Source organism: Lactuca sativa, chromosome 1 (assembly GCF_002870075.4).
Source record: "Lactuca sativa cultivar Salinas chromosome 1, Lsat_Salinas_v11, whole genome shotgun sequence".
Lineage (NCBI taxonomy): Eukaryota > Viridiplantae > Streptophyta > Magnoliopsida > Asterales > Asteraceae > Lactuca > Lactuca sativa.
This window is the reverse complement of record NC_056623.2, coordinates 8808150-8822231: the sequence shown is the minus strand read 5'-3', so window position 1 is coordinate 8822231 and position 14082 is coordinate 8808150. Positions and strand designations below refer to the sequence as shown.

General features: G+C 37.3%; 1 protein-coding gene across 1 annotated transcript; it reads right to left on the bottom strand.

Annotated features, from left to right (window-relative positions):
* Window positions 1-11702: 11702 nt before the first annotated feature.
* Window positions 11703-13788, bottom strand: LOC111907791 (transcription factor VIP1). Its single transcript, XM_023903595.3, has 4 exons — window positions 13057-13788; window positions 12701-12833; window positions 12343-12427; window positions 11703-12227 (listed from the first exon to the last, which is right to left on the bottom strand). Exons 1-4 carry the CDS (start codon window positions 13635-13637, stop codon window positions 11998-12000), a joined length of 1029 nt encoding a protein of 342 aa, XP_023759363.1. The 5' UTR covers window positions 13638-13788; the 3' UTR covers window positions 11703-11997.
* Window positions 13789-14082: the final 294 nt, after the last annotated feature.

The following is a 14082-nucleotide window of genomic DNA, read 5'->3' as shown; positions in this document are numbered from 1 at the left end:
ACACTGAGCCGTTCTAGAAGGACGTCTGATAGACGCAGAACGCTAGGCGGCTGAATCCAGAGCCAAAATGAGGAACTTCGTGTCTTCATTTCGTGATCAGCAGAGTTTCAACCACTGCAAGTAGTATTGCACTGCTCGTTCCAGTTTAATCTAGTTTGCGGATAAATATTACTATTATTTTCTAGTATTTTATGTCCGATCCCGTGATTTAAGTGTTTACACTTCTAGGGTCTGTTAGGCGGTCAAAATTTTTCCATACATTGATGTAGCCTAGACCCTTATAGGGTCAAAGTTTCCCAAGTATTGTATACTAAGTTATATCAATGATATTGACGCGCTAATTATTTTATTGGGAACACTACATCAAATTCATAACACAAATTGTTTTCAGATAAAAATTTATTGGTGACCAACCTACGATCACCCGAGGTATAAATCAAAGTTATATGTAATTGAGACCATGTCGACCTAGAAATGGTGGTTCCCCCTTGGATCCTGTTCCTTGTTTGGTTGTGGGCCCAGGGCAGACCCATTAGATTCAAAAGTTTATTTAATCTTAATTACGTGTAAATATTATACATTAAGTGATTGTTGGTTGGACCCGGTATGGACACTATCACAGACATTTAATGAGAATCAATACTATCAAAATTCATAAAGTCTATATTTCATTGTTTATAGACTTCTAGTATGAATGAGTTCTTACAACATTCTTACAAGTCGGAATCATGATGCATATAAAGAACTAATAATGTTTAGTTTAACACTCGACTTGTATCGAAGACTTATTGTCTTTTCATTCTAGATTATGGCAGAAAATGACACCTCGTAGAAATCCTAGACGCGGCGACGCAGCTGAGACTGCACCACCCCCACCACCACCTCCTCAGTTCGACCCAACCATGTTCCAGGCTGCGGTGGCAGCCACAGTGGCAGCTGTGATAGCCCAAATCAACCCAACAAATTCAGGAGGTGTAGGCAGTGGTGCCTTGAATTCTAATAACGGGGACGGCCAGGGACGCTCGAGAGAGTGTACCTACAACGACTTTACTAACGCCAAGCCATAAACCTTCAACGAAAGCGGAGGTGTCATAGCGTTGCTACAATGGTTCGAGAAAACCGACACCATTTTTGAAATATGCACATGCCCTGAAGCAAGCGAGGTCAAATTTGCTTCATGTACATTCTCCGAAAGATCCCTCACCTGGTGGAAGGGTCACGTCAAGGCACTAATGCTCCCGGTGGCTAATGTGATAACATTGGAAGATCTAAAAACCATGTTAATGAAGGAGTACTGCCCCAGGGGTGAGATATAGAAGCTGGAAGAAGAATTTTGGGGTCTTAAAATGACAGGCTCTGACATCCTGTCGTACACCTCAAGGTTTAACGATCTAGCCATGATGTGTCCCGAGATGGTTCCTACTGAAAGCAAGAAGGTGGAAAGATACATATGGGGATTATCACAGCAACTCCAAGGACGCGTATTGGCCTTAAAGCGAACTACCTTTGACAGTGCCAAGATGTGGCACAACAACTCATCGACCATAACGCCAACCATGGCACAATAACAACCACCTCCGAGCAAGCAAAAGGGGGAAAAACAAAAGAAAATTCTAGAATAAGAAAAAGGGCCAACCTAATCAAGACCCTGCTAAGAAACAACAAGTGGTTGCAGTGCACGCCGTCACAACCACTGCTAACCGCACTCCGATAAGGCAATACGCCGGGAACCTGCCCAAGTGCAACAAATGCAGCTACCACCACAACGGTGCATGTCGTGAAATGCATTGCACCAACTGTAACAAAAAGGGGCACATCGCCCGATTCTATAGAACTCCAGCCCAACCGAACGCACAAGCTGCCAACGCCGGAGCAAGCCAAACCTGCTATGGATGTGGAGAAGCAGGACACCTCAAACGTAACTGCCCAAAGGTAAGAAACCCCAACCCCGGCGAAGTTGGCAGAGTTCTGGCGATAGGTCATGAGGAAGCCGTCGCAGATCCAACTGTGGTTACCGGTACGTTTCCCCTCAACAATACCTATGCATGCATTCTTTTCGATAATGGCGCGAAGAAAAGCTTCTTGAGCCACCAATTTAAACGCTTGCTTAATCAAACACCACAAACACTAAAAGACATATTCACCGTAGAAATGGCTAATGGGAAAATAGAGAACACTAACGATATTTACACCGGGTGTACCCTCACCTTAAACAACCACTATTTCCAAATCGATCTTATGTCGGTCACGATAAAACGTTTTGATGTTATCATTGGCATGGATTGGTTATGCCCTTACCATGCTGAAATCCTATGTCACGAAAAGGCCGTTCGCCTTAATTTTCCAAGTGGCGAAGCTCTCGTCGTTTATGGCGACAAACCTAGCTCAAACTTTCAGATCATCTCTTGTATCAAGGCTCAAAAGTATCTCCACAAGGAGTACCATGCCTTCCTAGCCCATGTCGTAGATAAGGGTCAAGGAATAAAAGACATCAAGGACATTCCGGAGGTCTGCAATTTCCCCGATGTATTCCCGGAAGACCTTGCAGGAGTGCCCCCTCCTCGACAAGTCGAATTCCGAATCGACTTAATTCCCGGAGCTACCCCCGTAGCCAAATCGCCATACCGTCTAGCTCTAGCCGAGATGCAGGAACTGTCAACTCAACTGAACGAACTACCGAGCAAAGGATTCATTAGACCAAGCTTCTCGCCTTGGGGAGCACCGATTTTGTTCGTTAAGAAGAAGGACAGATCGTTCCGTATGTGCATTGACTACCACGAATTAAACAAACTCACTATCAAAAACCGATACCCTTTTCCTCGAATCGATGACCTCTTTGACCAACTACAAGGAGCGAGTTTCTTCTCGAAGATTGATCTTAGATCTGGATACCATCAACTACGAGTTCAAGAGGAGGATATTCCCAAGACAACGTTTAGAACGCGCTATGGTCACTACGAATTTGTAGTGATGCATTTCGGCTTAACAAATGCACCCGCATAGTTTATGGACCTGATGAATCGGGTGTGTCGACCTTACTTAGACAAGTTCGTAATAGTTTTCATCGATGATATACTAGTCTACTCCCGAAGTAAGGAAGAATACAGCCAACATTTACGCCGAGTCCTGGAGACGCTGAGGGCGGAGAAATTGTACGCAAAATTCTCAAAGTGCGAGTTATGGATTCGAGAGGTGAATTTCCTCGAACATGTAGTTAGAAAGGAAGGAATCCATTTTTACCCTTCAAAGATCAAGGTGATTGAAAGCTGGGCAGCATCAAGAACACCCACGGAGATCCGACAATTTTTAGGACTCGCCGGTTACTACCGAAGATTCATCCGAAACTTCTCCAAAATCGCAAAACCCCTCACCACCCTGACTTAAAAAGGAGTGGCGTTCGTCTAGGGAGATAAGCAAGAGCCTGCATTCCAAACACTAAAACGAACTCTGTGCAGTGCTCCGATCTTGTCCCTGCCGGATGGAACCGAAGACTTTGTGGTTTATTGCGATGCATCAAACCAAGGTCTAGGGTGTGTGTTAATGCAACAAGGAAAAATCATTGCCTATGCCTGAAGACAACTGAAGACGCACGAGGTAAACTACACGACGCACGACCTTGAATTGGGAGTAGTAGTTTTCGCCCTAAAAGTCTGGAGACATTACCTTTACAGCACCAAGTGCATCGTCTTCACCGATCACAACAGCCTCCAGCATATCCTCAATCAGAAAGAATTCAAGATGAGACAAAGACGATGGGTAGAATTACTAAATGATTACGAATGCGAAATTCGTTATCAACCCGGGAAAGCCAACGTGGTTGCAGACGCTTTAAGCAGAAAAGAGTACTCGGGCCGCCGAGTAAAGGCATTAACCATGACCATCCACTCACACCTATCCGCACAAATCAAGGAAGCTCATGAAGAAGCCTTGGAGCCAGAGAACGTGACAGGTGAAGCATTGAGAGGAATGGACAAAAATCTTGAAGTTAGGGATGACGGAGTTCGTTGTCTCATGAACCGGATCTGGACACCAAAATTTGGTGGATTCAGGGACGTTGTCATGGACGAAGCTCATAAAACTCGCTACTCTGTGCATCCCGGCTCAGACAAGATGTACTTAGACCTCAAGAAGATGTATTGGTGGCCGAACATGAAAGCTAAAATAGCTACCTTTGTGGGCAAGTGCCTGACTTGCGCTAAGGTTAAGGTAGAATATCAAAAGCCGTCGGGACTACTTCAACAACCAGAGATACCCGAGTGGAAGTGGGAGCGGATTACGATGGATTTCATTACCAAGTTACCTAAGACCACAGGTAGACTTGACACCATCTGGGTAATCATCGACAGATTAACCAAATCCGCACACTTCATACCAATAAAAGAGACAGAAAAAATGGAGAAGCTGACAAGGATCTACATTAGAGAAATAGTGTGCCTTCACGGAGTACCGATATCCATTATCTCTGATAGAGATTGTAGATTCACATCACGATTCTGGCAGTCACTACGAAAAGTGATGGGGACTAGACTGGACATGAGCACAGCCTACCACCCACAAACGGACGAACAGAGTGAAAGAACCATTCAAACGTTAGAGGACATGCTAAGATCTTGTGCGATAGACTTTGTTAAAGCTTGGGATACTCATTTACCTCTTATTGAGTTTTCCTACAATAATAGTTATCACACTAGCATTAAGGTTGCTCCGTTCGAAGCCCTCTATGGCCGTAAGTGCAGATCACCCCTGTGTTGGGCTGAGGTGGGCGATACGCAACTCACTGGTCCGGAGATCATAAGGGAAACAACCGAGAAGATCTTCCAAATTCGAGAGCGAATGAAGGCTTCGCAAGACCGACAAAAGAGCTACGCGGATAAGAGACGAAAACCTTTGGAGTTCCAAGTTGGGGATTGATTACTTCTACAAGTATCACCTTGGAAGGGATTAATACGTTTTGGGAAACATGGGAAATTAAATCCAAGGTATATCGGGCCATTTGAAATCCTCGCGCAGGATTGGCCCGGTGGCATACAAGCTACGATTACCACAAGAACTCAACCACGCCCATCCTACCTTTCATGTGTCAAAACTGAACAAATGTTTGTCTTATGAGACCCTCGTCATTCCTTTGGAAGAAATTGAGATCAACGAGAACCTCCACTTTGTAGAGGAACCTGTTGAAATCATGGACCGAGAGGTCAAATCGACGAAACAAAGCCGCATTCCCATCATAAAGGTCCGGTGGAACGCCAAGCGAGGACCCGAATTTACTTGGTAACGTGAGGACCAAATGAAACAAAAGTACCCACATCTATTCCCCAACCCTTGAAGTCCGATTCAAAATGCAAATTTCGGGACGAAATTCCTTCTAACGGAGGGATAATGTGACAACCGTCAAATTCAAGTCAAGGTGAACAAGTCAAAACCGGTCAACTTAATTTGTAATTGAATGTTAAAACTTATTCTATGTATAAAAATGTGCATTTGTATGTCAAGGATTCAAGTGTCTCGAAGAATCTATGTGTTATCAATGTAAAAACCCTAAAATGGGAGTTAACGCATCAAAACACGACTAAGGACCCTTTCAGGGACTTAAAACAATCATAAACGAAACATAACGGGGTTCACGAACCTTGCATTACGAGATTATACGATAATAATGGCTAAGGTTAAATCTCTCCCAAATCTCTCCAAGTATGTGAAATATCTCCCAAATCTCTCCAAGTATGTGAAATATCTCCCAAATCTCTCCAAGAATGTGAAATCTCTCCCAAATATCTCCAAGTATGTGAAATCTCTCCCAAATCTCTCTCAACTTTTTATAGTCATCCCGACCCTTAACTTGGCCAAAAACCGCTCGAAACTGTGAGTTATATCAAAAAACAACTAAATAGAACTGAAACCCTTGTTAGGAACCGAAACCCCTGTTTGGAACCGAACCTCTTAGGAGCCGAACTTGTCAGAAGCGAACCTCCCATTCTCGGACCGAACATGCATCAGAACCGAAACCCTCTCAGCCGAAATGGACCGAGGGTTCGGTCTATTTTGGTTCCCTAGCTACTTCAGACCGAGACCTAACCTTCGGCCCTCCCCCTCGCACCTTTGGTCCTTCTCCTTCCCTCTCGGTTCCTTCTTCCCTTCTCTCGGTTCTCATCCTCTTAGAACCGAACCTCGCAGGTTTGGTCCCTATTGTCCGGTTTTCGACCACATTCGCTTCCTAAGCCCGTTTATGACGTTTTTGACTGGATTTTTTCACGAAATTCATATTTTTACCATTTTAACCCCCAGAACTCATATTTTATTTATTTTTCAAAGATTATTAATTAAAAATCATTATTTTATAATAAGAGGAGTATTCTACCCCAGAAGTGGGTCAAGTGTTCCCATTTGCCTTCCATGTGTCACCCTCTCATTTGCCACCTTATCCACATCACACAAACCAATGCACACATCACTTCAAACTCACAAGTTGCTCCAGCAACCTTCTATATAAAGAAATCCCTAGAGGATTTCTTGATTTACTTGCTCATTTCAAACATACACACTTCTCATATCACCTCAAGAAAGCTTCTTTCTCTCTACTTTCCACCACCTTGTGCAACTGTTTTTGAGTTGCTAATGCAATTTTTGGTAAGTTTTCCATCTAAACTCAAGTGTTATTCCATAATTTCATAACACTCTTGGATCATTGACTCATATCTTAACGCCAAAAATCGTTCTTAGGATCATCCAAGTCTTCACGTGTTCACCAAGTGCTCTTGACTTGATATTCCTTAACTTCAACCTTCCACTCTTCAAGTCATCACTCAAGGTGAGTTCATACCCTTAGATTTTCTAGTTTTCTTCAGATTTCAGGGGGGAAATACAAGTTAAAACACCAAAACATATTCAAAACTCAACTTGACAGCTTATGACAGAAAAATTGTGACCTGTTCAAGAACTGTTTTACCCAACTTAAACTTAATATTTTTCAAAACTGTATAATATGCAAGTATTTCAGGTTTATACCTTTAAAATGACTACTTTCACATCTCCATACGATTTTTCTACAATTTATGGTGATTTTTACAAAACTGCATGTCACTGCAGCAACAAAATCAGACCAGGTTGTGAAAATGAACATTTTCACACTAGTTTGAGACCACCAAAAATTATGGGAAAATTTATGAACACAGCAGACACTTTTTCCAAATACTCATAGTTCGTGGATTCAGTTTTTGACTTACGAAATACTAAAAAACAGTAACAGTTAAGGGTAAGACTGTTAAATACATATTTAAGAGTTATTCACACCTTGTAACATGTTGAGCAAGGTGTGTAAGATTTACACTTAGTATTTCTAATGTCCTTTATTTGAAATACATATACATGTGTAACAAAGTTTCATACCATCATATAACACTTTTGATAAACTATAATAGGTATAGTTTTGAACACTCCATTTAACAAAGAAAACAATAACATTATCGATTTACAAAACGAATTTATCACTACACACTATGTGAATTCGTTAATGAATATTTGTGAGACATTCTCCTTCTGGGTACTCTAAGTACCACAGAAAAGTCCTTTAGTTATAATCAGAATCTCCTGGGGGGAGAACGTGATAGTTGTGTATAGATCTATACCGGGTCTGACAAACCCGCACCTGAGCTGCTTGCAATAGCTAGACCGGCAGGTCTGTGGTGACAAGTGTCATAAATTTTCGACGCCTGAAGAACGTCGCATTCAAGGCCATCTAGTCTTTAGTATGATTATAACATCTCACCTAGAATATTAACACATCATATAGTTCACGGAGATTCTAAGGCTTTATACAAAGGAGTTCTATTTAAATATAAAACACACACATAAGTATGACGATTTACTTACACATACTAAGCCTTGTTTCATTTCAGTTTACAACAAATCTTTTAGAAAATATTGGATTTTCTGGAAACAAACTTGTAACAAACGTTAAGGAAACAACATTCATTTTTATAAAATACTTATGAACCCACCAGCTTTATGCTGATACTCTCTTTTCAAAACAACTTGTGTTCTCAGGTAATCAGTAATACAGGTAACCGCAAGATTTCTAAAGTCAAGACGCTAAGGCGTAGATTCTTTTGCTACATTTTATCATCATATGTAATTTAATTGGAAAACATGTATTTTTGGAACATGTATTTTGGAAACAATGTAATCTTTTTAAATTATATCTATGATGGTTGTGTTTCACTTTCTTCACTATGGTTATGATATTGAGCATGACGTCATCCGCCCCCGAACGTTTCCGCCGTTCTGGTTTGGGGGTGTGACAGATTGTAGCATGATTTCACATCATTCATTCACTTTGCTTAGATTTAATCATGTCTAGCTTAATTTCCTATGTGTTTATGTGTTTTTCTTCTACAATTATGAGCTAAATCATTAGGCTTTCATTTATTAATGATGAACCCTAATACTATATATTAGTTTCTACTTTTCATGGATTTATGAAGTTGGTTTAGCTTGTGTTTGATATATTAAATCCTAGCATGTTAATAGTTTCAATCTTTGTTGCTCACATCTTCAAGTTTAGTGTAGTTGAATGATCACTTTAATGACATGAACTTGTTTAACTAGTTGTTTATGAATCTTAAATTGCTAGAGCTAGTGATTGACCAAATCATAAAATCATCATATCATATCATATCATACTATACTATAAAGGAAACATTTTTCCTTTAACCACATCAATTTGAAACTCCCAACTATTTTTCGTTCATCACATTCATTTGAAACTCCCATGACTTTTCAGTTTCTTTCTAATAATGATTATAAGTTGCTTAATAAGGTTAAATAAATATCAAACCTAAAGTGTAATCATAAATAACCTAAATTTTAATATTAAAAATAATATTTTTACTTCTACTTATAAAGTTATGTCTTTAACTTTTAACATATTATACTTAATATATTAGATTTAATATGTTGTTGTATTTAACCATTATCAGTTAAAGCTACAACTTTTGAACAGTTTGGATAAAATACTTAAATTGTTAATTTAAATATAAGATTACATGGTCAGCTTAAATATAAATTTCAATTCCACTTAAAAAACCCAAAGAATATTTTGTGAATAGTTAAAAGTGATAAATTGTAGTGCTAAATACAAAAACTAAATTGTAATCTCAATTTAACTAAAATATTTCCTAAAGATATTTTTATAATCATTAAAAGTTTTCAAATAAGCTAATATAATTTACCATAAAAATAGTTAAAAATAACTCTATATAAATGATCATATTGTTACCTTTAAAAACAAAAAATAATGTTTGATTTTTAAATAATTACAATGATAGGAATTAAAACATTAAGTAAATAAATTTTAAAACGATTGAAATTATGCAATTTTAATAGTTGTATATATTATCATATAATTCAAAATAATCAATATATAATATCAACTTAGTATATGAATTAATATCAAATTTAGCAACAACGTTATTATTATATTTAATAAAACATATATTTGTGAATACTTCAACTATATACGTGTTTCTGCGCAAGGTGCGGACATTCACCTAGTAGGTAATAAAGATAGTTAATTTAACTGTGCTAGAAAACATAATTTGATCATAATTGTGTTTAGTTATTTGTCTAGATCATAGATAATTAATCTTATCTATATCTTACATAGCCCAATAATCTTAATAATCAATTTAATATCCATTTGTGTAAGACCATTGCATAGTAGTTCATAAATTAGTGAAAATATTAGGAGATCGGACCAAGACTTCTAATAACTTTTATACTGGTAACCAACTTAAATTAATCCATGTCTTGAAATTAACTATAGAAGGAAAGGGATTAAAAGCTAAATGGAAGTGCTTTTATTCTCTTGATTACAGTCGTCTTTAGTTAGTTGTTTGCTTTAATTTTAAGTTATTTGAGTAAATTAAGTTAATATGAACTTGCAAAATCAGATAAAAAAACCCCCTACTTTAGTTGTTTTCTTAGGTTATTTTTTAGTAGTTAATTTATTGGCTAAATTTTGTTTCCTGAGACGACACCCGACTTACTTTTCTATACTAAAATCTGACTTGGTACACTACCTATAGGCGCATTAGTAGTTACGTTTGTTAGATTTTAAATTTAAAACTGCTATATATATATATATATATATATATATATATATATATATATATATATATATATATATATATATATAGAGAGAGAGAGAGAGAGAGAGAGAGAGAGAGAGCTAGGTTATAATGTGGATGAACAACTATTGTGTGGATGTGTGGATAATGTTATTTTATGAAAATTACTAAGAGAATATGTTGTTTAGTAATGTGAATACGTTCAATCTCACAGAACTATTGTAATTTTAATGGATTCTCACAAATTCTAATTCAATTTTGTTCTCATTCATTGTGTTTTATTTATTTTAATTCTTAAAGAATACGATTAAATAAACATCCTGATAATATTCTGACAGAATGAGAATAATTAAAAAAAAATGTATAATAACCTTATAGACGATTTAATTAGTAAAAATACTCAATAATTAAAATAATTATATAAGATTGAACGTATTCATATTATCAAAGAACATATTTTCTTTGTAATTCTCACAGAACAACATTATCCACACGTCCACACAATAAATATCAATCCACATTTGAACCTAGCTCTCTCTCTCTCTGTATATATATATATATATATATATATATATATATATATATATATATATATATATATATATATATATATATATATATATATATATATATATATATATTAGCTTATGTTTCCTTAGCATCTTAACGGTCATAATGAACAAAGTAATATGTAAAACGAAAGGACAAAACAAGAAGACTCGTTCGTTAATCTTTTCGTGTTCGGTTTTTAACAAACGAATATGATCAAACCATTGTTCTTTTCCATCGGTTCATTTATGCACCTACGTAATAATAAGGATTGTTTGTTTGAGAAGCAAGTTGGTAACTAAAAGATGGAAATGGACAAGTGCTAAAAGTGTGTAAGCATTTAACTTTGGATCTAAAAAGTGAAAATGGGCCAAATTGTGGATAAAAGTGTGCAATCATTTAACTTTAGATCTAAAAAGTGAAAATGGACCAAATTGTTGATACCCATGATATATGTTCTTCCAAATGCATAACAAATGCTAAATCTACGCAAACATTTGACTAGATCTAACAATGGATCAAGTTTCCATACCTTTTGCATTAAAATAATATTATGGTCGTGTCATATTCTTGACATCATGTCATCAATTCATTGAACTTAAAGTCATCTTAAAACAAATAAGCCGGACAAATGAAAATTCTAGATAAAATGATACGATTGAATAGAAGTTCATAGATATGTGTCCAACTAAAAGTTAAAGGGTTAATTCTCGTTTGAAACAAAATGTATAGATTTAAGACTACAGAAATGAGTACATGTGTGCAAACAGATTTTTTTTTAATGATTGAAGCCTCAAAACATCGAGTTTATATGTGCCAAATCTCTCGTGTCATCCAAAGACAAAGAAGACGAATCTGTGTATATATTATTTGCCCCTTTTATGACCTTGAAATTAAGCTACTAATAATACAAATGCAATATAAGGGCATCATCTTATGCACAAACTGGGTCTTAAGAACTATTCGGTCCATCTACATAATATATATATAAGTTGATTTTGACCTTGTAAAAAAACAAAGTTAGCAATCTTTATTGAACATAATACGATTCATACGAGTATACTAACATGAGCATTACATCATAACATTTACATTCCGAAGCTATAAAATCTCTATAAATTAATATCCATCCTATAACAATAGCATCGCCATAAGATGGATAAAACTCACATACACAAACAATTTGCAGAAGAAATAAATAGAGAAGCTATGTACAAAGACTAACCTCCCAAACTTTACTTATAATAAATACTTGTACATAATCCCATATTCAATATTTATCTACAAGATGATAGAAGTTACCATGCTTTGTGTTTTTTACCATTTAATTGAGGTCCATGAAGCTAGGTTTGAGCCTGCCATTGGTATTTGAACTGGGCATTTGCGTCTTTTGTGGCTGTGGCTGTGGCTGCTGACCAAAGTGATGAAGTGGTTGGCGGTGTGACATGTATTGAGGCGGCAATGATGTGTTATAGTTCATCCCGTTATTGAGTGGCAGTTGGCCTGCCTCACGTTTAAGACGATGGACTTCCTCTCTCAATGCTTCGTTCAAAGCTGAGACAGTGACAGTGAGAGTGTCAGTAGACTGGACACAATAGATATTGACAGAGACAGTGACAGATATCAATGAAGTTCCAAAGAAAACATATTAAAAAATTAAAATATATACCGTCTCGAAGGTGGGCATGTTGTTCCATTGCTTCTAAGCGGAGTTTGAGCTCCTTGTTTTCGGATGTTAAGCCACTTGTATCCCGCTAAATCACATGAAAAGGTCATTGTCAATTCATCTCTAGAGCATTCTAGATGTATCAACTATAATACTAATATATGATTAGCAATTATTGATAATGTCATCATTTATCTCAAAACTTGTCCTTATGACTTTACCAAATATCTAAGATGGTATATGTCTTGCATCCCCAAAATTGTGACATCAACCAACACTCTCAAATGTTTTACACTAACTAATATATCAACATACACACACACATATATATATAAAGCAAATTCAAAGCTGAACATGTAACCTGCAGCTTTGCGACTTCTGCAGAAAGGGTTGTTGCTTCGGTTTGGAGGGTCTGCACTTTCCTTTCCAATTCGCTAGTATATCTTGTTTTCCTCTCTTTTGATCGAGCAGCAGATTGTCTATTCGCAAGAATCCTACAAAACATCACAATCCACATATACAAGATTATGTATTTTCTATCTTTTTGGAAGTAATTCCCAAAATCCACCCAAAACCCTATTTCCTTACTATGATTATTCAATATCCAGTGATGATTCTCAAAACCCACATCAGACGCCCTTTTAGGCATTCAATCGAAGAATTTAACATAACAAAATGGCACAAAGAATCCAGAATGAAGTAAGAGAAAAGACCAACCTTTTAGCTCTCTTGGGGTCGATTAAAGAAAGTTCAGCTAATTTATCAGGTGCGAGTGCTTTCTTCGAATTATCCAGCATCATCAACACGGAATCCCCTTCAAACGAAGTCGCAGCAGACCCGTCCATCGAATTACTGTGCCTATGACGATACGCACCAACACCGACGCCGAGTTTTTCCGGCTCAGCCGGAGAGCTCAATCCAAGCCCATCAAAGAAATCAGATCCCACAGAGAGACTTCTGAGATGGGAACTGTACCCCAACGGCTTCCTCGCCGTCAATTTACTAGCGTTGACGTCGTTGGACTCTCTCTCCGACTTCGATGAAGAATCTTCGGTGGTGGTGGGGACAGGAGCGTCGCAGGACAACGAGGGGAGGTCTATATTTGCGAAGTTGAAGTCAGCAACGACGTCGTCGAGTAGGATGTCTTCGTCTGGGAACCGGAAGAATGTCTCCGACATGGCCCGGCGGTGGTGGTTCCCACGGTTGGGTGTCTCCGGCATCTGATCAATATCCGTCCGACCACAACCATAATATGGTGAAGTGGGGACTGGGTTCCCGGAGAACTTTGGGTCCATCATAAGGTTGAAGTATAGCAGCGGCCGGTGGGAGCAGGTCTTATTGCACCAGCAGTCGGTTCGAATTCGAAGGAGACGCGTGTAATGGATATTGATGTTGAACTTGAAAGGGATGTAATTGTAAAGTGTATATTTAGGGTTAGAAAATGATTTGTTTTCTTTTATAAACCCTATTTTCTTGGCAAGATGTTTGGTAAGCATGTGTTTATACTTTTTATATATCAAATGGACTTACAAAAACTTCTAGGGCTAACAAAAATAGCGGATTTTAATTAAAAGTTGTTTGTATGTGTGTTTTAAATTTGATTATATGATATTTATCATCTAAAGTTAAATAGTTAATTTTAATATGTGGACAAACATATTTTTAGAAAAAATTTACAAAAATGATTTTAAAAAATGGAATGTATTTAACAAAAGTGACATTTTTAGAGGACTACAATATCTT